At 37.6% G+C, this 26,897-nt stretch overlaps 1 protein-coding gene across 1 annotated transcript; it reads left to right on the top strand.

Moving 5' to 3' along the window:
- Window positions 1–1,879: 1,879 nt before the first annotated feature.
- Window positions 1,880–26,092, top strand: LOC306768730 (LHFPL tetraspan subfamily member 3 protein-like; the record flags this gene model as incomplete). Its single annotated transcript, XM_079257149.1, has 3 exons — window positions 1,880–2,306; window positions 23,743–23,979; window positions 26,076–26,092. The coding sequence occupies 3 exons, from the start codon at window positions 1,880–1,882 to the stop codon at window positions 26,090–26,092; spliced, it is 681 nt and encodes a 226-aa protein (XP_079113275.1).
- Between the last annotated feature and the right edge of the window lie 805 nt (window positions 26,093–26,897).

The following is a 26,897-nucleotide window of genomic DNA, read 5'->3' on the forward strand; positions in this document are numbered from 1 at the left end:
TGTTCTTTTTAACAGTTTACTTTATTTCAGGTATTGACTTCACAAATAAAATGAAAAGCTGGATTTGAATTATTCAAGCTGATCATCAACTCTCTCCTACAGACAGAAATATATCAGTAAATGGGATTTACCTCATGTGCTGGTCATGTCACTGAGATGATGTCTTGAGGAAGTTTTAACCGTGTTTGCTTTGTGGCAGGATGCACTGTTCTACTCCCAAACACTGACTGAAGACCAAAATTTCTAAAAAAAAAAAAAAAAAAATCCTGTGTGCAGGTCTGCATTCGGAGGTAAAGACTTTCATTACGTCTGTTTCCTTACCTCACTTGCAATTACATAAAATAACTGTATTTCCTCTCGTCTGCTAATAACTGGGATGCTTCAGCTTACTCGCACCCCTGAATTGAACCAAGCAGTGCGTAAAATGCATGAAAATGAATGACTGTAGAAACATATACCTAGGGCAGTTGTTCTTAAACTTTTCTATATTTCATTGGACCTGCTATAAAATGTCTATGTCTCCTTGTAGATTACTGATTCATTAATGAATGTTACTTGTTTAACATCAACCACAGTCATTACTGTTTCTCTTGTTCCCACCTTGATTTCTGCTGTTCATGATGTTTGGCCTTCAAACCACTGATTCTTCAGCTGGTCTCTACACATCACACCCAAGCTCTCACTCCAGTTTCCATTCATTTGTGTTTGGTGGGCATTATTGTACATTTTCTGATTTCTAATTTTCAGACAAACTGCTTTGATTAATCTTGATGCTTGAACATCTTCCTCGGTCAATAGGTTTCTTGTGAGCAAAGAGAAGGTCTTGAGCATCCTTCTATTTTCTTGTATCTACACCGTTTCACTTGAGAAACTTGAAAATTCTCCATATTTCCACATTTTCTTTATCCTGCAAAGCCCATAATCTTTTTTTTCCCCCAGGGCATCATTGATAGTTTCGGGGGGTGTTATATAACTTCTTGGTATCAGAGTAGCAGCAGCAGATCAAGAACTCGAGTGTTGAGCGACCATCATGTTCGGGTCGTTAAAAGCTGCAATAAGCACAAACGTCCCTGCTCTTTTATGCACAACTTTAAATCTTCATGATATTTCTTCAATTCACTGGATGTCGATAAATCCAGGAGGAGAGTGTAACTGTTTGCACGGACGGCCGCGCGCATCGCGTGCTCGGGCTGCCTCTGCGTCCACCATCTGTGCGCCCCGCCCCTCTTCCTCCTCCCCCTCCTCCTCCTCTTCCTCTGACTGACTACCAGCTTCACTGGCATCACCGCGATTCTGTCATAAAGAATAAATTCCCGTTTGACGATCCTGATGGGGGGGGGGGGCTGTCGTATTTTCTGAATGAGTAATCGCGACAAGTAATCGTAAGTGAACAAGCTTGTTACGCGTTCCTGAACGCGACCCATTTTGGAGACAAATTGAAACTGCTCGTTACATCCAGGCTGTTGCCTTTTCTCTTTGGGCTGTGCAAGAAACGCGTGCATCATATGCTGATAGGCTGTAGCTGCCGGATGAGAACACGTTTCTTTTCCAGTCGGAATTTTCCAAGGACACCAAACTGCGGCAGCGATGAGCACGTCTGCCGGCTGGACGGAGCACGTTGCACAGAGGCAGCTTCTCTCAGAGCTGGCCATTTAGTTTCTAGAGTCGTTTCCAGGGTTTAAGCCCACAGTTTGATTCACTGGCTTGGTTTTTTGGGATGCCACGTCATGAGGTGATCGCCCCTGACAGATGTGTTACAGCTGCACATGCATAAGCCCCCCCAATTCTGCTTGTTGTTGATGCGATAGCCTAGATGTTCAATCCTCGCTTTGGACACGAGCGGATCGCAGCATTCATTTAGATTTCGGGATTGCGTAAGATGATACCTGGATCTGCCGCATCAATGCTACCATCTGCAGAAGCTGCGAAATTGTACCAGACCAACTACGTCCGCAATTCCCGTGTTATCGGACTTCTGTGGGCCATTTTTACTATCCTGTTCGGTATTGTTAACGTGACCATCTTCTCGCAGCCCTATTGGATTGGGGATGGCGTGGACACACCAAAGGCCGGCTACTTCGGCCTTTTTCACTATTGCATTGGAGACGGACACTCCAGAAACCTGGCCTGCCAGGGCAGCTTCACTGAGTTCTCCGCCATCCCCTCTGGTGCGTTCAAGGCCGCCTCCTTTTTCATTGGAATGTCAATGATGCTGGTGGTCACCTGCATCGGCTGCTTCAGCCTCTTCTTCCTCCTGAGCACCTCCACCGTGTATAAGATCTGTGGCTGGATGCAAGCAGCATCAGGTAGGCTAAGTGGCTTTTCACCTGCTACTTTATAGTCCTGCTCTGCCTGTATGAAAGGATGTCTAAATATAACAACTTTCGGCTAAAGAAACAAATAGTTGTATGGAAAATGGACACGTTTTGGGCTCAGTGGCAAGATCTTACCAAGTTATTTTTCTATGGGGTTTACATCTTGTCTTTCTTTTCTGCTCTCTGATATAGAAACTTAAACATGAGTGGTCGTTAATTTGAGGAGTCTTCAAAACACAGAGTGGAAAGTTGCGAGAATAGCTTAGCTACTGCCTTTTCAACATGGAGACAAGCCTGGTGAATAATTAATGCAAACATGTATCTTTCATTATGAGACTATATTAATTTAACTGCTTAATTTTCAAGCTCACACGTTTTTTTTTTTAATTTACTTGAAAGAGAATTGCAACTCATCTATTACTCGTTCTCATATGGCACAAGTTTAAAAGAGCTGGCTCACAACAAATCTACATGGTTTTTATTGAGTTAATATTCATATGTGTATATATATATATATATATGTATGTATAAATATATGTATATATATACGTATATATATATATATATATATACATACATATATATATATATATATATATACATACATATATATATATATATATATATATATATATATATATATATATATATATATATATATATATACATACATATATATATATATATATATATATATATATATATATATATATATATATATATATATATACATATATATATATATATATATATATATATATATATATATACATATATATATATATATATATATATATATATATATATATATATATATATATATATATATATATATATATATATATATATATATATATATATATATATATATATGTAAGTATGTATGTATGTATGTATACTGCACAGTTTGTGTTTACTTCAATATTTACGGAAAGTAGTGCTGTCCATGGTGCTGAAATGTCATTAGTCTGCATCTGCAGGCTCTTAAAATGACATTTTATTTAACTATAGGCTTATACATTCACTATACCTTATAAACAGAGTACATAGATATAAACCCTGTTAAATACTTTTTCAACGTTCCACTATTTTAGAATTGAACTCCAGTAATGATGAGCATATGAAGAAGTCATGAGGGTCATCGTATTTTTGACTCCTAAAGCAAATAAATAAACTAACCAGTCTTTATCAGATTTTGATGGGATTGCATGAGCAGTTTTATATAAGTGATCTGTCAGTGAAACCATGTTTTATGTCTACAAGTCTCTCATTGAATGCAACATGGCAAGGCAGATTTACATAACACATTTTATACATAATGCAACCCAAAATTTTGTTGGCTTGCTTTATATGCGTGCAAATGTGCACATGTATAAAGCCTCTGGGAATACGCTTCATCTGTTTTTAATAATGGGCAAACTATGAGAATTATTAGATAACATTATGCAAGGATTTTCCATATCCTCTCAAATTTCTGCTAAGTCTCTTCAAACTATTAAAAAAAAAAAAAAAAAAAAAAAAAAAAAAAAAAAAAAAGATATTAGGCTACATAATCACTTTGCAATTTAATTTGCTTATATAACATCTCATATGTATGTAGTCCAGACCAATCTGAACTATGGTTATCAGGAGATTACCATATAATCTTCAGTCTATCTTTGTGTGTGTGTGTGTGTGTGTGTGTGTGTGTGTGTGTCTAAGTTGATGTTTGAAATTTGTAGAAGTCAGTGGTTTAGCTGCTGGCTACATTTTGGCAGTCACTGTGACTGTGGACGAATGTCATCTGTTGTAAGTGGATGCTTCCATGATCTGAAGAGCCCAAACGTTGCCAAACATCAGTCCTCTCAGCTGTACCAGTGGTCAAAGCAGTCGGCATCCTGTTAGCAGCAAACACAAATTATTTGGAACAGCTCCAACTGAGTGTGTTATGTTGGGCTGAATTAACGCAATAAGCCTGTCTAATGAGGAGACCGCTGGGCTTTGTGCTTCTGCTGCTAAGAGATGAAAGAGAAAGCCAAGAGGAGAGACCCTGGCCACGGTAATCTGGTACAGAGATGCTTAATGAGCAAGCTTGGCTGATTAGCACTGTCAAACTTTATTACTCTTAGCTGGCTGTTAAGCTCACGCTGCCTTCACTGACTTGCCCTGCGGAAGACAGGTGGCCCAGTGATGTCCATTTACTTGCTCATGTTTTAATACAGGAACAAATCATCAGTATGATTGTGATATATGACATGTCAGGTGGAGTGTGTGCAAAATAAAAATACTTTTTCCTTTCTTTTTTTTTTTTCCCTGCAGTGTGTTTTCTCCTTGAAACATTTTGGCAACAGAGTACAAAGTGCATGTCAAGTCTCATGCCATAAAAGCAAACTGAAATGAAAATTGACTGTGGGCCAGCTGTAGCTTGTTGTCACCAATCCTGCTGCTAGACTGGTCAGAGGACAAAAATGACACAGTCAGTATTCAGAGAAGTGTCTCTGCTCCATGGCATCAGTCTATCTTTCGGCTCTAACAAGCACCATCTTGGATCTTTTTTCCATTCTTTTTCATTTTTTTCATTTTTTTTTCAATACAGAAAACTTTTTTATATCTTATACATATAGATGTGTTGCAATTTTATCCAGAACTATCAAACCTCAGCCCAAGAAAGCTTATGAGAACTGATGCAAATCTGGCTTCTATCAGAAACTCTGGGATGGATAGATAGATAGATAGATAGATAGATAGATAGATAGATAGATAGATAGATAGATAGATAGATAGATAGATAGATAGATAGATAGATAGATAGATAGATAGATAGATAGATAGATAGATAGATAGATAGATAGATAGATAGATAGATAGATAGATAGATAGACAGATTGTTGTGTTATTCTCCAACAGAGAGAGAGAGCTGGCACACATCTCTAGCGCTCAGGTGCAAGTGGTGAATGTTTGATAATGGGGCCAACCTCCTGGCATGTCTATGACAGCCCAACTAAGTTAAGTGCAGAAAGTGCTCATGCATATGTCTTGCCCTAGATGGACACGCATCCCTGTTTAGGAGCTATTTCTGTTCACGGCATGCAGATTTTAGAGAGTGCTTTAGTTCGCCGAGCTGAGCGCAGCAGGATATACCATACATATGTATCTATGGCTTATTTCTCTCCTGTGTGCATCTCACCTCATTTCACTTGTTATTTATTTCTTTGTAGCTCTATGCATTTTACTTTTTGTCTTTTTTCCCCCTCCCTCCCTCTTTTCCATCCTGTAACTGCAGTTCTTCTTGGGCATGCACACCAATTAACTATGAGAACTGTGAGGTCAGTTATAATCACTTCTCTGTTTGCATAACCTGTGTGCATGCTGCGCTCTGTCACGGCAGCTGTCAGCGTTTTTCTACATTTTGTCAGACTGTTCCGTCTCAAAAACAGATGTGAGTCATACATGTGAAACATGGCATCTGATAAAGTCTGCACTAGAAGTGTGCAGATGAGGTTGGCCTGTTTGTAAAGATACAAAGTGGGCTGTTTTTAGAAAAAGAAAATAGATGTAATAGATGAAACCCTTGTACTGTATTTAAAAGTTGTCATTTGCTCTGTCGTGGTGGTTTAAAATTTGTCTGTCTTTGCATGTGTGTCAATGTGCCAACATAATTAAGAAAGAAAAGATTTGCTTCAGACTTTATAGGCATGCAGAATGTCAGCATTGCCCCCCAGGAACATCCTGTGCTTCTCCTTTGATGTGTTTTGCTGTTAATATGCTAGGATAACTGAAGTGTTAGTTACCCTGCATAGTAAAGATTCTGCACAGTCCAGTGCTTCCTGCAGCATCTGCATGATCTCCTTTGATGATGAGCTGAACTGAAAGTGTCAGACTTGATGTGAGATTTTATGCTGCAGCTTTTTGTGCTCAAACAACTAGAAGCCAAAGGTTTGTTAAAAAAAAAAAAAAACCAAAAAGACTGAGAGTTCCCTAATTAAAACTGTGCCCATGAGTGTACTTCATCATCGTTGTTTTGTTTTTGTCTGATGATGCAAAACTATTGGTTTCTAATTTCTAACTAATTTCTTGGTAATGATTTTGCATACATTTAGCTGGGATACATATATATATAATAAATTAAACATAAATTGTTGAAAACTATTGGTAAAATTTACAAAACAAATATTTAAAAAGAAATGTCTGCAAATGGCTGCAAATGTCTGCATTTATTGTACGTATTATTCATAATACAATATATGTCATGGTTTATCAAGGTTTGGGGAAATACAATATATTTAAACCCTGTAATTAAACTGCTGAACAGAGCTATAAAGCTTCCAATCACATGATCACTAAATTTATTTTTTAAATTATTTTATAGTTTTGCACCTCTTAATTCTTGTATAGTGTGAACCTAAAAACATGAGAAATACTATTCAGAGTGGAGAATAAAAAACATTTCACCTGTATTCAACTATTTCTTTTAAATAAAGGGAAAAATGTGATTTAATTGGGCTGGGTGCCTTTGAGCTAGCTATAAGTTTTTGTGAGAAAAGTTCAAACTTTTTGTGGGAAAAAATGCTTCGTGCAAGCAGAAAACAATTCTTTGTCAGCTGAATGCATAATAATATAAAATAAGTAAAGTTTTGTGCTGTGGACTGTAACAGAATATTCAATATTCATTCATTTCTACCACAGCTTGTGAGATAAAGAAGTCATATACAGTTTCAAACCATTTTTATATTGACTGAATGAGGCCTCCATATTGTATTATTTGTGTTTTCTGTAGCAACTTAATCGTTACTTGAAGATGTAGAAGTTCTTGTTTCATCATTAACTTCATATTCAATGTCTTGGTTTTTTTGCTATGTGACAACATTCACCTTTTATATCTTAATGTCAGCTTTTATATTCTTTTAACTGATTTGGAGATACATAGCAGGACAGATGGCAGATTGTTGCAGTCTGCAAACTGGTATAAAACAGAAAAAAAAATCCATCTGACAAAATGCATTTTACTGGCTACATTTATGTTTCACTGTCATGTAAACACTTCATTATAAGTGTACAATTCATCTACTTAAGCAATCCTTAATTACAATAATGCATGACTTAATGAATTAATAATGTCATGAATTTCTTTTGCTCACGATGGATTAATCATAAATTTACTGGGGATTTATGTGAATATTTCAGATATATTTCACTTGATAGATCATCACTTAACAAATGTTAAGGCATTTTTTTTTACCATTAGCTGTTGTTTTAGTACCATATTATGCACATCCTTCTTATATAAGCTAACACTAACCATCAATTCAAAGAGCTAATGAACATTTTATTCTAACAACAACTGGCCATAAGATGCTGCCATAATAGCCATAAAGATCCATAATATACATTTTAGTTAAATGCTTTTGTGTACCCTGTGATATCAACATACCTGCTGTTTCATAAATATGAAGCCACTTAAAGAAACTCACACCAGAAGCTCATTTCTATGCAACCTGATTTCCACTCATCAGAAGAAGCAGGACAAGCATGGAGACGTATCAAGGAGCCTACCAACATCTCCATATGCTTTAAAATAGTTACTGACTGTGTAAATGTGTTTACTTCTTTGATAGGATGTGGGGAGAAGATGCCAACCACAGACCAAACCAGCTGTTCTGCACAATTGTTTTTTGTTATGTGCAAAATGTAAAAAATGAAAAGAGGAAAACAGGCAGATGACAGGAACAAGACTGAAAGGATAAAAAGTGAGAAGATAAAACAAGAGAGAAGCAGGAGGTGTGGAGGTAAACAAGAGGGCAACAGAAAGCAAGTCAGATACCAGAGCTCAGAGAAGACGGAGCGAACCTTTAGGTCACTTTTCTCAGCATACCATTATCTCTGCTTCTGTGTGCCTGGTTTTCATCCCCATGATCCATTAGCTCAATTGAGAGGCTTGCTTTTGAAAGGGTTTAAAGCCTTGTTGAATTTAGAGGTGGAGAGTGCTGGGGCTTGAGAGTAGCTGTCACAATGCTGCACTTGTCACTGCAACAGGACCACAGTTTCTCTAGATTTGCAGAATGAAATGCTGTAAACGAGTAGTGCTGTACGGACACCTATTAGTTCTTTAAAAGGAGATTAGTGTCTGCAGATGAGCTGATTCTGCTGGATCTCCAGATTCTAGTTACTTGTGCTAAGGAGGGGTGTGAAGGTTGTTTTTGCCAACTTTCATCTGTCTGCCTGTTTGTTAGCAACCTGAAGGAAAAACAACTGGACAGATTTTTATCTTTTTTGAATGTGTCTTACAACTTAGACTCTATTAGATTTAGGGCTATAGCACAGGGACTGAATCACAGTATGGGTGGAAATGAACTGTTTGTTGGAGGTCTGCGCTCCCTGAGTGCTTTCAAAGTATTCTTTGTGCTTTTCTGCAAGGTGTAATGAATGCTAAACCAAACCACACGGTGCTGGATCAAAAATGAGCATACAGCAATATAGTAAATGATATTTGGTGGCATAAATAAAGAGATGACTGTAACATGATAAAGTGAAACTAAATCTAATCTATAATTGCATTCATTTGTTAAAGTGGTTGCAGATTGTTCAAAATGCTCCAGACTCAGGAACTCTTCCTTTGGACTTTGGAAATTGATGGACTCTGTGGTCCCTTTTAAAAGCCAGTTCAAAACATGTGTTTTCAAATCTGCTTTTGATTTTTTTTTTTTTTTTTTCTTTTGTTTTGATGCGCTGTTGACTCTTGTAAAGCAGGTTGATTTTAGATTTTATCACTTGGAAGGTGCTATATAAGTAAAGTTTTACTTTCTTATTTCTGACAAAAGTAACCTCTAAGGCCAACAGTGTCACAATTTACAGAGAAAGATGAAATCACCCGTTATTTTTGTAGGTTTGCTTAATATTTATCAAAAAAAGTTGATGTATACATACATATATATATATATATATATATATACATATATATATATATATATGTATATATATATATATATATATATATATATATATACATATATATATATATATATATATATATATATATATATATATATATATATATATATATATATATATATATATATATATATATATATATATATATATATATATATATATATATATATATATGTATAATATATTTATTTTTTATATTTATTATTTGTTATTATTGAATTTCCCTTTGGGGATTAATAAAGTATTTTCATTCATTCATTATATTTTATGTTAATGCAGAATGAAACTGAATGCTCTTAAACATGTGTGTTAGTTGGCTGTGGGTGGGTGTGTGAGCCTCTGTTATTAAACAACAATCTGTGACAGTTAAGGGACTCATTACTCTCATAATTTTTGCACTCTTGTCATTAGAAATGAATAAAGTAATTGAATAAAGTCACTCATGATGCTGGAGATCAGGGAGTCCTGTCTCTTTGCATCGCACAGTCGAATAGTCACCAGGGCAGATTTATGTGACAGAAAGAAACAACACAACAGCATTGTCTCCTGTCATTTCAGTAAAAGACATCAATGCTTTTAATAATGAAACATTACTAAGAAGGACTGCTTCCAGAGATTTGGAGAGTGCACTCACACTTAAAAGACAAAGGAAACAAGAGAATAGTAGAAATAGGATCTTTCTGAACAGAAATGCAATTCTACTTCAGCTTTAAGAAGAATTTTGCAAAATGTTTTATTAAAAATCATATATTTGAATAGGTTTGTGAGGTTGATAGAGACAGTTTCATAGAACGGATGCAAGCCGCTGATTTATCCACCTATTCTCACAGTGCACCTTTAGAGCAGCAGTTAAACTTAAGATAAGATCAATCTTTGAGCACAAACACACTGACTTGTCTCTTTTTAGCTTGTCTCTCTTTTGTCTTGTTTTGTTTTGGGGTTTTTTTTTCCAGTCATTTTTCCAAATCCCTTCTCAGTCAAAACTTGCCCATCTTGTAATTTTTGTAATCAAGAAGCACACACAGCTACACCATATAATTAAAAATATTATTATTCATGCATCTCACAGTTTTGCTGATGGTGGGCAGGGGGAAGGATAAATGAAGGATATCTGCACACACCGTGGCATATGTTGTGCATGTAAACACAGTAATTGGCATGGATGTGGATGTGTACTAAGGCAGCACATGAACAGCTGCAGATTTGTTCATTTAATTCTGTTTTGGTTGCGATTTCGCTCCAGTTAGTTTATCTGAAAATCCCGAGATGATGCTTTTGGAGATCAAATCAAACAGATCAATACTAATTAATTTGGCCACACTTCACTAATTTGAACATACTGCAGCAGAATACAAAATCTAAATGTCAGACGAGTGTAGTGTTCCTGAAGCCCTGCATGGTGTGGAGCACAGATTTACTAAAGATAATCTCTGTGTTCTTTGAGGCAGGGTGGGAGAGTAGGTTGCTATGAGCTGCCAGTTTATCCCACAGAGGTTGGGATGAGGTGGGACAGCAAGGACACTGTGACCCATGAAAATACTTTCCATGCAGCAATGACTCATGTAGTGCACAGGTAAAGTGTGTGCTTTGCATGCACAGTGGTGGAAATGAACACTTTCCTAAGGGCCTTAAGCACAATTTTGAAGGAAAGCAACCTGAACATTTCCATGACAAGCTACAGAAGTCTTTTACGTTAAGTCTGTTCTGGTTACAGGATGCAGTTTCCGATAAACAAGACCTTAAAGCTGTGATGTAAGTTTTTAATTTCAGCCGCTGCAACAATGAAATACAATAAACCAGAAATAGTGATTGAAGAAACACTCAACTTCCATTTCATTAGTTATACATCTGCAATTACCAGTTATTATAAATAGCTAATCAGTTCATTGCAGGGCAACAGGTCAGTACGCTTTCTAGATTACTTAAATAAAAAAATAAAAGAAACAGCATCATAATGATGAAGGAGGATTTGTAAACATGGCATGATCCCAGACAGTCTGGTCTGTGTTTTTCAGAAAATGCTGATCTAGCGTGAATGGTTCTGAAGATGAGGAAAATATCCAATTGAGCCGCTGTTGTCTTTAACAAACTGCCTTGTTGATGTCAGAGTTCAGAGTATACTGGGCAAACTGGGCAATGACAGAAAGGCATCAGTAACTCAAACGGCCATTGGATACAACCAGGACACCGTCTATGATGAATGATCAGCGTTTCTGTGCTGCGCTGGTTATTAAGTTGCCATGATGAAGCGTGATCTCTCGGAGAAAGTTTCTGTTTATTTGCTGGGAATAAAAAGGAAAAACATAAACTACCTTTTAAAATGTTGTCTGCTCCAGTTCGGAGAGTAGTTCAAAAGGTGAGTGCTCAAACTTGAACCAGTGACCTTCTTGTTGTGTTGCAGCAATGCTTACCAGTACACTGCTGTGCCGCCATGGATTGGGATAAAGAATTAATCAAATGGCGACAACTTCTAACTTGGCTACAAGAGAATTGTACAAAAAAGGAGGGTGCAGGACCCTGAGTAATTAACAGGGGGTCCAAGGACAAAACCAAAAGGACGGGCTATAACTTAAAATGTTTTCTTAAAATAAATTGTGCAGTGAAATATGTTTTTAAAATGCAAAAAATGCAAGAAAATTATAAAGATGTTAATATGACCAAAAAAAAATGTGTAAATACGTAAATAAAATGTTAGATGAACATAAAATACAGAAATGCATCATGAGAAAATTTAACAGATAAGAATTCAAGGAAAGAAAATGCAAAAATTAAATCAATGAAAACATACAAAGGTAAATTAAAATAGCTAAAAATGACTAAGTAAATATAAATGTATTTTTTATATTTTATAAGTTTTAAATGGAAATACAATTCTTAGTTTCTGTCCTCCATACATCAATATTGCTGGTGACTGTCCATCTATTTTTAACCACAGTATTTTCTGATGATTATTTCCATCAGTATTATCCACCACATCACATAGCTAAAACCATCTCAAGCTGTTTTTTTCTTTTTCTTTTTGTTTTTTTTTTATGTATGTTTTTCTTTTTTGGCATTTTTGGGATATGACAGAAGAGAGGATCCTCATTATGGATGTATAGCCAGCAAATTAGCAGCAACTGTCTGATGCTATCATGTCAATTAGGAGCAAACTCTCTGAGGAATGTTTCCAGCACCTTGTTGAATCTTTACTATTAGGAATTAAGACAGCGCTGAAGGCAAAAAGTACCAGCAAGGTGTACATATTAAAGTGGCCTGTGAGTCTATAGCATCCTAATGTTAATCATGCATCGCAGAGTTTTATGAACATGTTACATGTTACAGTGACTAAGGCTGTTTTATAATGATGTAATGGAAGTGTTGCATATTCAATAGAACATTTATATTACTTTCATTCAGCTAGCTTGCACTTTCCAAAGAGCACAAAAGTGGTTTAATATTTAAACAATATGACATCACTAGAATTAGATCATTATTTGAGCTGTAGTGTGCAGGAGCAGTTCAGCATGTGATGGCTTAATGCTTTTAGACATGAGTCGCCCTCTAAACATGTGAACAGTATTATCCATATGTTCCATCAAGCATTAATGGGTCATTTCAACCTTTGACTGAGAGAGCACAGTCCTCCCTAACTTGTTTGCCTCCAAGGTCCAAAAACTGGTAGCCCAGTCAAATTCATTTCCCCCAAAACTCATAGGTCTTTTTGATCCCCATTGCCCTTGCCAGTCTTTATCCTCTGTGGAGGTAAAGGCTGCATCTGGACCTGTTACATAAGCCCTCCACACCCTCCTGCTCTGCTCACTGCGGTTTTATGTCGAGCTCCTCCCCCTCTCTGCACCCTTTACCTCCGCATCCCCGGCTCTGCTTTAACCTGAGGTGCCATATTTGATATAAAATTGCACATCTCACACCTGATGCGTCAGGCTCACATTATGTCGCTTCAGTGCTGCCACTTGGTCATTTCAGAGCCCATCGTCCCTCATTACTTAATGTCCTGCTCCCCGCGAGGCATTTGCAGCCCGCTCTACTTTCTAATACCAACTTCAGTCAGTGTGTGATAATGAGGCAACAGCCAGATGGTCTATGTGGACATAAAGAGTCAAAAGACAGGCTGTGTAGGAATTTACAACAAGAATGGCAAGATTTCAAAAAAAGCTTTAAAAGACAACAAATCCCTGTCAATTAAGTCCAAAAAGTCAAAGAACCAGATCTGAAGAAAAATTTTAGGAATTTAAGATCTCAACAGAATAACATGATGCACTTTTGACCAGATGAAGCCGTTGTGTGAAGAAAGTTGGAGAAGAACTGACACATTTCCATCTTTTCTTGTTGACTTAATTTCTTTTCAATTTCTCTTATTTATTTCATTTATTTATTCATTCATTTATTCATTCATTTATTTATTAAGTCTATTCTGCTGTAGAGGTTGAAGCGCCCCTGCAGTCGACACCCTTCTATGCAACACACCTCAGAAGATTACCTGCAAAAGTACAATATGCTTAAGAAGTTTTCTCAGAACAGCACAGAGGTGATCTGATTAAATAATCCGTCTCCTGCTTCTTCTAATCCTTTGAAATTTAATTGATTGGGAAGCTCTGGACATTATGTGCTTGCTGTGCAGAAAACGACCAAAGATGTTGATAGAGTGAAATGCAGAAGATGCCTGGAAGCTTTGCGCTCCCCTCTAGCGGGCGTTGAGTTTTGCCAGCAACTGAAGCAGAAATAGATTTGGACTGTAGACAGCTCATCTCAAAAAGCATGCTCATCTTTCAGAGCATACTCTCTGAGATGGTTTTAAAAGTTTTGCTTGCTCCACTTTTCATTGTATCTTTGACACTTTGCAGCTACACTTGCAGAGAACTGACGCAAATTTGTGTCCTGCCAGCTGTCTAAAAGCATTTTCATACCCTGACCACTGGGTAATAAATCCCACATATTTCCAATCTAATTCCCTCAAGCAGTCATTAGATTACTCTTTCTGAAAAGCTCTTCAGTTGTATTTATGTCCATGCTTCTTTGTTCTGTTTCTACCTCATAAACCTGAAGCAGGGAACCGGATTATGCAGTGACACATTTTCACACCCCATTTAGTCTCACTACATGGATAATGCACTCTTAATTGTTCCATTTATCTGCATGTAATTATGACATATTGTCATGGTTTTAGGCCATCTTTCTGAGTACTCATCGTCTCATCACTGGAGTCAGAGAAAAGTCTTAATTGTCAAGTGTGAAGAGGGGGTTGATGCTGCCCGCTAGCCACGATGGGAAAGACGGGATTAATCAGTCTCATCCTGAACTCATCATTTTTCTTTAAAGCTCTCAGAAGTGAACAACTGTAGGTCAAGATGGAGCCAAATTGTTTTATTAGGAGTTGAATTTAGGCAGATTTCGGCAAACACTTGAAAAGTCTTGGTTGTCTGTAGAAAAAAAAAGATGAGTGGGCATACACAATAGATGCAACTGTGTGGTTCAGGAAGGACCACTGTACCATTTAAATCCTTCTACAATTTGGCGTTCAGCCTTGGGCATCTTGTCTCCATGCTCAGCACTGTGAGTCATTCAAGCACCCGGCTGCACTGTCACATTTTGCCTGAGTCTCATTCTGCTTGGAGCTTTATGCTCAAAACAGCAATGTAGATCAGTATCGCTCAGTGCTTGTCCCCAGGACCCATTGCCCTGCATGTTTGCCCAGGTTTCCCTGCTCCAACACTCATGGCACAAATTAATGCCGCATTAAAGGCTTCTGTAGAACTTGGTATCTAGTGAATGAGGTGATCCATTCATTTCATATAGGCGGAATAAAGCAAGGGCACATCTAAAACATGCAAGGTAACGCACAATCCTGACAACCAGGATTGGGTGTCTTTCTGTGTCACTCATATTGTGTCTTTATTAGTTATTTTCTAGGAATGGTTTTAATTAAACCAGGTGGATTTTTCTAACATCCAGGTCCCAATTTCACCAGTGTTAATGTTATACCGGTTATGACTCTAAAGTGGATATACCTATGCATATTCATCAGAAGCCATATCAAGATTAACAACCAAAGCAAATCCCTGAAGGCCTGTGCTGATTTTCTTCTTTGCACTGACCTTAAATCCTGATTTGCAAGGAACAAGCTAACTCACCAGAGAATATGTTATCAGTAAACATGGTCTTCTATAAATCACCACAGCATGAGAAGGGACTGTCATGTCCATTTTACAGAGAGTTTTCTGTGATGTATGCAGTTTTCAATTTGTATATTTTCCTGTTATGTTAACTTTGTCTTTTATTCCTTATTCTTTGTCTTTTATTCCTTCTTTTATTCTTTATTCAGAACAGGAAATTGAGGCTACAATTTACACATGCCCACTAAAATTGGACAACAGAAGATTATAAAATGTTGCATGATCTGATGAGTGTCCCTTTCAGCCTCAACATTCAGATGGTAGAGTCAAAATTTCATGAAAACCACCGATCTGTCCTGCTTTCTATCAACAGTTCAGGTTGGTGGAGGTTTAACAGTATGGAAGATGTTTTCATGGTACACTTTTGGCCTTTTAGTACCAACTGAGCATTATTTAAAAACCTCAGACATCACGAGTATTGTTTGTGACCATGTTCATCCCTTTTTGACCACAGTGTGTCCATCTTGTAATGGTTACTTCCATCAGGACAATGCACCATCTCACCGCTTGAACTCTTTCTAGCATGCTTGCTAAACATGATGGTGAGTTACTCCAATGACCTCCACAGTCATAGAGCACCTGTTGGACGATGTAGAACATGAGATTCTCATCATGGATGAGCAGCTGACAGATCTGCTGTAACTGTGGGATGCTTCCATGACAATATGGACCAAAATCTCTGAGAAATTAACACAGCTCTAAGGGCGAAAGGGGGGGTTCAATCCAGTCTACTTGCACAGTGTAGCAAACTTTTACTTGTTTAGTTTGTTTCATGAACCGATATCCTGCGCCTGACCTCTGTCTCACTCAGTCAAAGTTGCCTTTTTAATCCATCTGTGCGATGCGTTCAAGCTTTCCATCCTGTCATTCCGTCACAGTACACAGTTGAGCTAAATCCATATGTGGTGTAAGATAGTGCCTTTTAGGATGTGTGTGTGCATAATCAACTTGGTCACAGCTTTTTAAATGAGGAGAGGAGAAAATATGATCTGTAAAGGAACGTAGGAGCTGAAAAATGTGATTGCGTTTTCATGGCTTCTTAGACGTGTGAGTGACGGATGTGATGCCTGCAAATGTTTTCTTCTGCCTAGCATGCAGCCCCATCGACAAAAATCCGAAACACTGGAAACACACTCAGACATGCCGCTGCATTGTCACAGCAAAACAGATTACAGGGCCATTTTCCTTTGTTGGTGAACCAGACACACAAATCCAATCAAGCTGCTTGCTTTAGAGGTCACCCTAGACCTCTCCTCACCTCCACTGCTTGCAAATGGCATGCAGAGATTACACAGAGCAATAAGACTCTTTTGGTTAACATGGGATTTGTAATATATTTTGTAAAATAAACCAATGGTGAAAAGGAAAAAAAAAATACACGGCCATTCTGTACCATCTGCTGGTCTGCCGTCAGAGTTTCCTGCAGCGCTGTTTGCACCTCATCTGTCCTACCTACAGTGTCTTACATAAGCTGCTGTTAGCCAGCACGCATTTCTCACTCCAGTTTTCCAATTGCATTATCCCAGTGTTCTCAGGAAGAGGGAGACACAAAAAGAGGAAGGTGTGTTGAAAAGGCACAAACTATAATTGCCGAGAATAACTCTGCCGGGGGGGCTTCAGCATATGGTGCTTATGACGTTAGCGTGGTGTTGAGTGTTTGCTGGCAGGCTCACACAGGACTGGAGCATGGCTCAGTTCCAGTCTCCTACCAACCAACCGCATGCATACATCCTGTATTTCTGTGTGTCTTTGCCGCGCCTTGCCTCATAATCAGCCTCTCCCTTCTCTGAGTCCATCCATCGCTCTCCTGCAGCTCTCCAGAGAGAGCAGGAAAGAGATGGAGAGAAGGGCAAAGCTGAAAGGGTAGGATAATGCCATCAGTTAATGTCTCGTCTGAACTCCGACTGACAGCTGCATTCTGTCAGGTATGCAGCTATTTCTGCAGAGAGGACTGGGAGTGCATTGGTTATTACTGTAGCATGAAGTCATGCATCAGCAAATGAAGCCAGTAGCTACACATTGTTATGAGATGTATTTTGCAAGCCCTTTGCACACAGAGAAATAGGATATAGTTCTGTAACCAGAGACTTTAGAACTGGGATACAGACTGAGCAACAATGCATGCTTAATATTTTGGAACTTTTTTTGCACCTTAGTTACTTCACTTACCCTTTTTTAAATTATTATTTATAACCTTTTACCATATAAAAAAGAGGCAAGATATTCGCAGCGTGATGAACTACCAGCAGGCAACATAGCAGATGTTCAGAACTACTTGTATTGAGATAAAAGCTAATAACAGCCATAGAGAGACTACAAGAAAGTCAGATGTGACCACCTAACCTACGAAGAGTAAAGCAGATCCTGAAGATCTTCAGATCTGATGGTCTGAATATCTTATTGTTTTCATTAAATGACAGTTTAACAGAAACGATAAAATCTAAACATATATTCCCTGCCTGTCATCAGATGCTAGAACTTCTCTTACAATGTGTTCAGATGTCCAAGTCTCAAACCCTGACTCGTCCTGTCCTAATGCCAAAGAAAATAAATTTAGCACAAGAAAATCAATATAATATTTAAAGATTTGAATTGAAAAGAAAAAAATAAACTTTGGATGCAAAAAAAAAAGGTGTGGTGATAAAACATATCTTTATATTGTGGCCAACCTGTGGGCTGCCTTTCTCTACTGTAAGAACTGAACGTACTCATTGTGAGTCACCACCAAGTTGGAAAACGATGGCAAAAGCTCTGTGACCAATTAAATTTGAACTGGAACACAGCCTAAGCAGTTACTGGGGGGTGAACTTGCCCTTTGTTTTACTTCCCAATTTATAATCCCACATTTGATTCCTGACTCCTCTCCTCATATAGTCCTCCCATGGAGGGGAAATTGGATCAAAACTGGCATTTATATCAGTTTAATATATCACCTGGTACAGCTGTGAAATCAAACTTTTTTGATTTACAAATGTATGATTTCAATGCTCAGTTATAGCTCATCAGGCAAGAATCCTAACTTCTTATTCCTCTCTCCTCCTGGTACATTTTAGGAACCGAGACATCCTTCACAATATTAGACTGTGAATCATTTCCAGATTGCAAGTTGGAGAAAGAAGGAGAAGGGAGATTCAGATGCACAAATCACATAAAAAGAGGACTCTATTGCACCTCTAATTAGCACCATGACTTTCCGTCTTAATGATTCCACAGACAGCGTACTACTCGCACAATTAAGCTTAATAATGAGGCAAAGGAAGAGGAATATGTGAGTTTGAGGTTGACCCACTGTAGGCTGCCAAATTATACAAGACTTGCTATAAACGAAGCAAAAAAAAAAAAAAAAAAAAAAAAAAAGGAATATTGTACAAGGATGGATTCACTTCTGTTCAGTCGGCACAGAATGCTTGCAGGAATGTCCCACTGGTTTTCCCATGTTACGATGTATTATTGAATGCTTCTGAGGAAAGTATGCAGAATTATACATCTTCTTTTTGAAATAAATGTTTCATTGTGTACGTTGGATCTGCTGAAATGGGTCTGCTTGTTTGCCATTGACTAATGTCAGATTAGTAGACTTCTCGTTACAGTGATGGGGAGGACATGTGCTCTTCTTCTCACAAGCTGTTTCTGGAAACAAGGGCGACATATGCGACACCCTCTGTTGGTATAATCCTGGCCACTGCATCCCTCAGAGATGTTTATCAGCCCAGACAGGCTTTGGAGGGGATAGTTTTCAGTAGTGGTTGCGACAGAAAACTCACTGCTCATGTACCTCTTGTTTTCTTTTGGTCTCTTCCCCCTGATGATGTCAGCATTTGTCTTTTTCCTGCAGCTTCCTTCTTTTTTCTGCAACCAGCTCCAGAGCTTTGAGAGCCTGCTCTCTCTTCTCCTAAGCCTCAATGTAATATTCATGACTGGGTTCAGCTGAGCTGAAGGCTTGCGGGAGACACCCAGAAGGATCTGGAAAAGCTTGCGTTACCTTTGTAAATGCATCATGAATGAGAGTGAGCAGAGATGTGCAGTGACTCTCTAAATCTCAAGCATTACTTGGTCTGTTGCACTGTCTCCATATAGAAACGCTTTACATAAAAACCCCAAATACACAGTGTTTATGTGTTGTGCAAAAAACCTGTGTGAAATGAGTAGGTATTGGTCCAAGACAAAAGAAAACATGAGCTGATACTGATATTGCTGCGTCAATATTGACGTTTGGTTATTGTTCAAATTCCCAGCACAAGAACAACCAAACACATCAGATGATAAGACTGCAAAATGGTAAAAAGCTTTCCTTCCATCTCAAGATGGACATCAGATTAAGTCCTTTTATCTTGTTTGGGAACTGAAGTGGAGGTATGTTATCATGAAATTGAGCGAAGAGGAGAATGAATAAGCATAAAAGTGCTTTAAATCTTGTTTGATCTGTCTAGGTTTTACTCTATATCCATTTAAAATAAGAAAAATTAAAAAAAAACATACATATATATATATATATATATATATATATATATATATATATATATATATCCATTTAAAAATTGTCTTGCACTTTCACATCAATGACTGAAACAAATGTTTTTATCCAGCCATCTGATTCAATGATCATGTTGTTACAATTCATCTGGATACTGGCAAGAGGTTAGAAATTCAACTGAGAATACTTGTTTCAATTATAGTTACATAGTGTGAAAATAAATGCTGCTGCAACAGCATCAAGCCAATATAACTATCCAAGACTTGCAGAAAGTAACTCAAAATCAGATATTTTGAACCAAGAACAGATGCCATCATTATTGGAGAAATAAAATAAAATCTGTCCCACAAGACAAAACACACAGAGATCAACACTTAGACTAATAGTCCTCAGAAAATATTTTTACCTTCTGACACATGCTGAGGTGCTGGTCTCCAAATGTACGACTGGCAGTTATAGGATCAATTGATCTGTATTCATTGCTATTTATTAGGGGTGGGAAAATCGAATCGAAAAATCGGAAATTGGGATTTTTTTCTTTTTTCTTTTTTTTTTGGTTTAAAAAAATCAATTTTTTTCAAATAAATAAAATGAATGCACTATCAAATTTTTGTCATTTTTATTGTTTTTAATTTATCTTTATACTTATTTTCATGGGCATTATAGCAGCAGAATGATGGTCTGGCGACTGCGTTGTTTTTTCCTCAAATATTTCCTTCAAATAAAGAAAAATGGCGAGCAAAAAAGTTTTATACATTTTTTTTGTTTGTTTTTAATCGACAAAAATCCGAAATATCTGAGAATTGTGAGAACCGCAATTTAAATCAAATCGGCACCCAAAAAATTGGAATCGAATCAAATCGGGACAAAAGCATATAGTCACACCCTACTATTTAATGTAAAGAAAAGAGGAAATGAAAAGAAAAGAAAGCCTTGTCCATATGATTTTCTCCAAATACAAAAGCCACTTTAGCTAAACCAGATATTGAAATGAACATCACTCAAGTTTTTGAGTTTAATGATCAAGGCTTGATGTGAGATTAAACACAATCAGTCTTATATCCTTATTTATTATCAGGAATACATTAATTAGACACAATGAGTAATAACAATGAGAAATTATAGATGTCAGTACCCTGAACCATCGAAGGAAAGATTTCCTCTCATTCTTTTTACTATTTTACTGTTATTTTCATCTGGAATATTTTCCCAACTTTTTAGAAATTAATTTAAAGCTCATCTTTGGATGTTGACTGCCTTTTGTTCTATTCTGTCAAAATGTTCCCACTCCGCTTCAAAATGTTGAGGTCTGGGCTCTGGAAAGATCCATAACAGCGACTGTAAGAGTTGGACATTTTCTCATGGGGGCTTAAACGAGAACAACATATGCTCCATCAGTAGCACACCAAAACTTTACTGTCACACTTCTCACTCCCAGGTTGGGTTTAGAAAACATGTTGAAGTCACACAGGTGAACTTAGTCAGCTTTTTCACACTAAACTCAGCCTTTGTCTCACATCCTGTCTTTTCTTTGAACACTCTCCAGACAGTAAACGTCAGTCTATATGACTCTTGATTTATCATTTTCTGATAAGGTTCTCTGTGTTTCTCAGAAGACATGGTGCCAAAAAGCAAAACACTGCTGTAAAGTGTGGTTTCTCAGCCCCAGTATTGAAAAAACCAAAACAAATCAAAACATGATGGACTTTTGCAAAATACTGTAGTTTGTCTGCCTATTAATATAACATAAAATCAATAAATGCAGTATCTGTTTAAAGGTGATGCTTGTATCATTGTGTTTCACCTGTGAAGAGACTAATGATAGCAAATCCCGGCCTGACAGTGAAGGTAAAATTTAAAGCCAAGGATGAGCTGTGAAGCTCTCTGTCTTCTGCACTGAAAGCATCAAACTCCTCCTCAGACTTATCTAATTATCTGTTTGTCAGAAACCTTGTAAAACAAACAAACTCTTGAACAAATCAATAACCATTTAAATCAAGTGGCAGTTCAACAACATTTTGTGTGTTTCCACGGACCAGTACTCTACATTCTGTGGCCAAAAGTGGAAGTGGACCACTTCCTCCTCTGTTGTCCTTAGCAGTAGTCCTATCTCTAGTCATAACGTACACGCCAGCCTCAGAGACACTCACTTTGTTGGTGATTCACAAACCAGACTCCGGAGGCATGTTTGACAGACAGTGATGCTACAACATATAGCGCTTGGGTGGGATGAGTGACACAGGTTCTTGTGAGCTCCTGTCATGACCTGTCAAGGCCACGTTGAGTCTTTCTTGCATGGAAGGGCTTGTTGTGTGATTCAGCGTGGCTGCCTGGAGACATCGGAAACCAAGCAGACCCTGCCCATTCATAAAACCAAGCTTTCAGTGCAACTCTCTTGTTTAATTGTGTCGCCTATTGTCTGCTGAGAAGGCTGTTGAGAGATGCATTTCTATTCATGTGCTACAGTAAATGTCATTAAATTGGCTGAAGTTGTAGTTTGTTGCAGCTCTCTGCTCAAGCTGAGCATCTCAGCTCTCTGAAGCACTTGGTGCTTATGAATTAGGCATGACTCTGATTCCGGGGCAAGACAGAGCAGTCTACATTAGGTGTTACTCAGTTCTCTGTGAAATCTGTTTTATGTCTGTAGCTTGCATAGTATGGCCCTATCGTTTCTGTCTTACTCACTTTCTCCCGCTGAAACATCTCTTAATTATTCATATAATTTGGGAGCATGAAAGACTGCAGTATTGCTAACAAACTGCAGTGCTTGTGAGGCATGCACAAGGGCAGTTTGGGAGAAAGAGAGCATTTTAATTGTAAGACCACAGAAGAACCTCAGAGGGGCTGCAAATAGGCATGACACACAAAGTTTTATTTAAATATGCGTTCAGCATCCAGATTACATGGGGAGCAAACTATGAAAATGTTAAACAGCCCAAAACCGTAACATGCAAACAAACAACATTCATGGAGGAAACACTGAAAGCAACTCAGTGTTTGGGGGATAAAGAAGTAGGGGGTCTGTTTTATTATTCATGTGCAATGCGCTCCACATAAATGTGCAGTCAGCTTCTTTTCCAGCTCTTCTGCTGTTCTGCTGCAGCACCACCTCAGAAAAGAACTTCATCCAAATTAAAGATGGGAGGAAATTTTACCCTTTGGGCAAAAACCGAAAAGAGAAGCATGAAGGCTCTTGATTTCCTCGTTCCGCAGCGTCGTCTCAAAGAGAAATTTCTTTCAAACTGAGGATGAGCCTGAGCCATATTGAAAATGAGTCTTTGTGCAAACAATGAAAATGATGAGCTGCATGGTAAAGGATAATATTATCATTACTTCAAATCAGAAATGGAGAGGAGTCACGAAAAGTCCACAAAGTAAAGTTGTAGAACTATCGAACTGAATCCAAAAAAAAAAAAAAATCCTGGGCCACTTTTGTGGGTTTTTAATGTTTTCAGAGACATTACTGCACTATTTCTTACTGCATTGGTATTTGGGTGTGACTGATGCAGCTGTCTTTGTTTCTGCTTGCAGACATGGCTTCTGCAGGCCAGAGCGATGGGGGATGGAAATTAGTGAAATGAATGCAATAACTCATAAATTTAGTAGAACCTACAGAGAATTATAGCATGATAGAGTCTTAGAGCATTTTTAGAAGATAATTTCTGCCCTTCAGCTCTCAGATTCCTACAAGTATAATTACTCTTGCTTGCATTAATTACACTGACCTATTATCCTCAGATTCTATATTTCCTGGGTGTATATACATTTTATTTTTCCTCTTTTCTTCATTGTATTTAATCCTCTGATAAAACCATGTTGTTTACTCATTTTCCTTGTCTGCCTCCCACTTTAGGTGTTTGTCTGGTGCTGGGCTGTATGATCTACCCTGACGGCTGGGATAGTGAGAAGGTCCGGCAGATGTGTGGACAGCAAACAGACAAATACAGCCTGGGGGCTTGCTCGGTGCGCTGGGCTTACATCTTGGCAATCATGGGCATCCTGGACGCCCTCATCCTGTCCTTCCTGGCCTTCGTCCTGGGAAACCGGCAGGATGGACTCATGTCTGAGGAGCTGCTGGCTGAAAGCAAGGGTGAGGAGGTGCCAACTAGTCTGATAAAACGCATCTTATTGATCTCTTCTGGGAATCTGCGAGACGGCTTTAGAGTAACTAAAAATAAAACGTTAAGTAGAACTGTTGCTCTTCAGCCTAACTAGTTTTTTTTTTTTTTTTAGTTCATTTGTAGCTTTTCACTCTAATAGGTAATGTTTCTGTTGAAAAACACATATAGAGGAATTCAATAGTTTCAGCAGCAAGCAGCAGTTGCATAGCTGAGGAGACAATAAACTGGATAGATAAAACCGGGAACATTAATTTCAACACTGTGAGTGATTTTACTGTCTGAAAACCCTCCGAGTTGTCCGAGGAACAGCTTATACAGAAGGTGCTCATTCCAGCTCATATAACATGAATATTTGGGAGAAAAATTTATTTAAATTCATGGAGAATAAATTGAAGGACTTATCTGCTTACAAAACATGTCAGCTATAGTTTGATACTTATCAGAGAAGCTGCTCACAAGTACTGATCATGCAGAATGCTTTTACCTTTGCTGTAAGTTCATTTTTATGAGAAGTACTGCATTAGTTGTTATAGACTTATATCACCTTTTGGATTATTGTCTTTGAAAGTCAGATCGTTTATTTTTTATTTTAAAAAAATAAATAAGAAAATCTGATTGTTTTTAGCTATGATCTGTAAGAGAAAGGTGACGCGTGAATAAACTTCTACATACTACTGTATGTAGTACCTGTATGTTTATACCTAGTTGTTTTTATATTTTAATGTAGCATTTGGTTCTTGTAAGTAAGCGGATGGTTACGCCAACTAACCCCCACCCATCTCCGTTCTCCAATTTAAAATTATTTAAAATGTTATACTGAGGTATAAATCTCAGTCGATAGTGTGTGTTTTTCTTTCTTGGCTGAAGAGACCAGATGAAATGCTCTGAAGATGCACTCTTAATACAATTTGTGTAACAGGCAGATTGCTGAAACACATACTTTCAGTAGATATTAATATTTCCAAGCTTGCTTCAAGAATAGAATCTTGATTTATCACAATCCCATGTGATGTTCATAAACCATAAATAGAAAGTGCACAGTCATCACAGAGGCGAATAAAGGAGGCAAATAGATTTAAAGAGCAACACCCTAAAACATTTGGTGCGCTCATGTTATTATGACTAATAAAGCTTTTTGTAAAGCCTCTGAAAAAAAAACTAAGCTATATTTAGAGAGCATCAAATGTATCATTTGAACATAAATGAAGGAATGCAATTATCTTTATTTTCAGATAACTGGTTAAATAGGAAATTAACATTAATTTTACATGAACACGCATTATTTGAGAATTTCCTTCCCAAAGCTGCTAAAGCAAATGGTTTATTGGTTTATCCATATGCGCTTCAGGGGTGTCGGAGATTTATGCAAACAGAGAAGTGAAGCCTTATGCCATCAAAGATTTTAATTGTATTCAAATCTCAGTGAAAATTCAGTCAGATGCGGTGACAAACATGTTACTCATGCTCATCAGTCACATCCTGCTGTATCCTTCAAAAATGAGAAGAAGATATAATCCATGTAATGAAACCTTACTGTCTTATCGAGAAGCTTCAATACACTGATTTGATCTGATCTGCATTCTCTGTGTAAGTCAACATCACTATATGGTTCAGTGTAAAAAATATATTGCAGGCATGTCCCCCAGCGGATAATGGGATTAGTGGTCTCATTGCCTGCAGTGAGTGATGAAACAACACAGGTATGAGCAGCTAACAAACTACTAAAAAAAAAACATGGATGAGAATGAATGAGTGGGAATAAATGAAAGATGTGTTGAAGAGCATAGAGAAAGTTTCTGTTCTTTCATCTGAAAGCCTGCAGGTATAATAATATGACTGAAAAACTTGAACAAAAAAAAAACAACCTTCACCAAAATTTATATAGCATAAGTGCATTGTCTGGAGACTTGTTCATGTAGAAGCTACTCAAGTAAGAGTCTTTAAGAGTTTGCCTTTCCTGTGGTGCCACCTGCTGGTGTTTTATGTGCAATGAACAAAAGCGATTTCATTATTTGACATGTTGCATCATGTTTAATCGTTTTCTCTGTGTTTATGTTGTTTGCAGAGGGAGGAAATGCCTAACCAAATCTTTAGGTAAGTCAAAAGAACAACACATTTTGAATTATATACTTCAATGCATGCCGAAGCCATATTTCTGTAGTTGATTTGATTGCACCTTTAACTGATCATTTCTAAGGTTTATGCCATTAAAGGAACTGGATAGATTTAGACATTTAATGACTGAGTCAGGTTCAATAAAGCATTATCTCTTGGCTTGTAGAAGACCTTCTTATCAGCTCCCTTTTTTTAGTCATTTAATCCACCAGCATAAAAAAAAAAAAATCAGGAAAGCGTAGTACTAGACACCCACCTGAAATAAATCTCTTTGACAGTTGGTTTTATCAACCATTATTGACTGAGTTTTTTTCCATGTTTGTATGGACTCTGTGGACACTCACCAGTTAGTTTTGTTTTCTATGTTTGACCAAAGCCTGTTGGCTGAACCTTGGTCTATGTATTTTATATTGCTGTACCAGGCTCTTTGGTTCTCTTCATGTTATCATCATGGTGTAAAGAAAAAGGCTGCACATGAGCAAAGTTGTTATTAAGCAAAAATCTCTCTTGTCTTTCTTTCTTACAGATTCTTTAAGTTAGATGTGTCCGCTGTCATGAAGAACCAGTCCCTGAAATCAAATTCCTGGAGGAGCCCAGTCTGGGTGTGTGGGGGAAGAGAAATATTACTGAACCAGTCAGCCTGCCTACCACATCTACCTGCCAAAAACCTATTGTAACCTACCTTTGAAGCCTGCCCATTCACCTCACAGTCTCTACATCATCAGCACTTATACAGAGTCCAGCATCCAAATGTGATCCCGGGTTTACAGAA

Source organism: Telmatherina bonti, assembly GCF_933228915.1.
Source record: "Telmatherina bonti genome assembly, chromosome: 2".
In the NCBI taxonomy this organism is placed as follows: Eukaryota; Metazoa; Chordata; class Actinopteri; order Atheriniformes; family Telmatherinidae; genus Telmatherina; species Telmatherina bonti.